This window comes from Nestor notabilis, unplaced genomic scaffold, assembly GCF_000696875.1.
Source record: "Nestor notabilis isolate BGI_N333 unplaced genomic scaffold, ASM69687v1 scaffold2066, whole genome shotgun sequence".
NCBI lineage: Eukaryota > Metazoa > Chordata > Aves > Psittaciformes > Psittacidae > Nestor > Nestor notabilis.
The window spans coordinates 34,250-34,687 of record NW_009933157.1 but is presented as its reverse complement, the minus strand read 5'-3'; the positions used below and the strand labels follow the sequence as shown (position 1 = coordinate 34,687).

Sequence of the window (438 nt, the reverse complement as noted above, 5' to 3'; positions counted from 1 at the left end):
GCTCCTCACCCCTCTCCAGCCCAGACTCTTCATATCTTTTAGCGTTTGGCTTTCGAACGGTTGGCAGTTTCCCAATTAAGGGGAGAACCGGTTTGTTGCCCAAAGAAGGAGGAAGTTTGGGGCCAAAGTAGCCCTGGGGAGGATCTTTGAGCTTTATTCCCACCTTGTTTGCCCCTGGGAGCATCTCGTCAGTGACGCAGGGCTTCTTCTCAACCTTCCTGGATTGAATCTTTTCCAGGAGCAGCTTTGCAGTGACGGAGTTTCTCTCCTCGGGGCTGCAGTCCCCTTCCGAGGCCCTACCCGTGCCGGAGCCGCTGCTGTTTTGGGAGAGTGAGCCAGATCCTTTCAGATCCTCTCCTTTGCTATCCTCTTTCTTCAGTGAGGATCCTTCACCTCGGCCTGTCCGGAAATAGTGCGGAGATTGTGAGCGATAGATTT

The 438-nt window shown here is 53.7% G+C and overlaps 1 protein-coding gene across 1 annotated transcript in view; it reads right to left on the bottom strand.

The window, feature by feature from the left end:
- Positions 1–163: 163 nt before the first annotated feature.
- Positions 164–438, bottom strand: part of GPATCH8 (G patch domain containing 8) — a gene marked incomplete at its 3' end in the record, with an annotated part of 34,414 nt that continues 34,139 nt past the window's right edge. The window contains exon 8 of the mRNA XM_010016722.1: positions 164–399. Coding sequence (XP_010015024.1) covers positions 164–399 — 236 coding nt within the window. The remainder of the gene's footprint in view (positions 400–438) is intronic.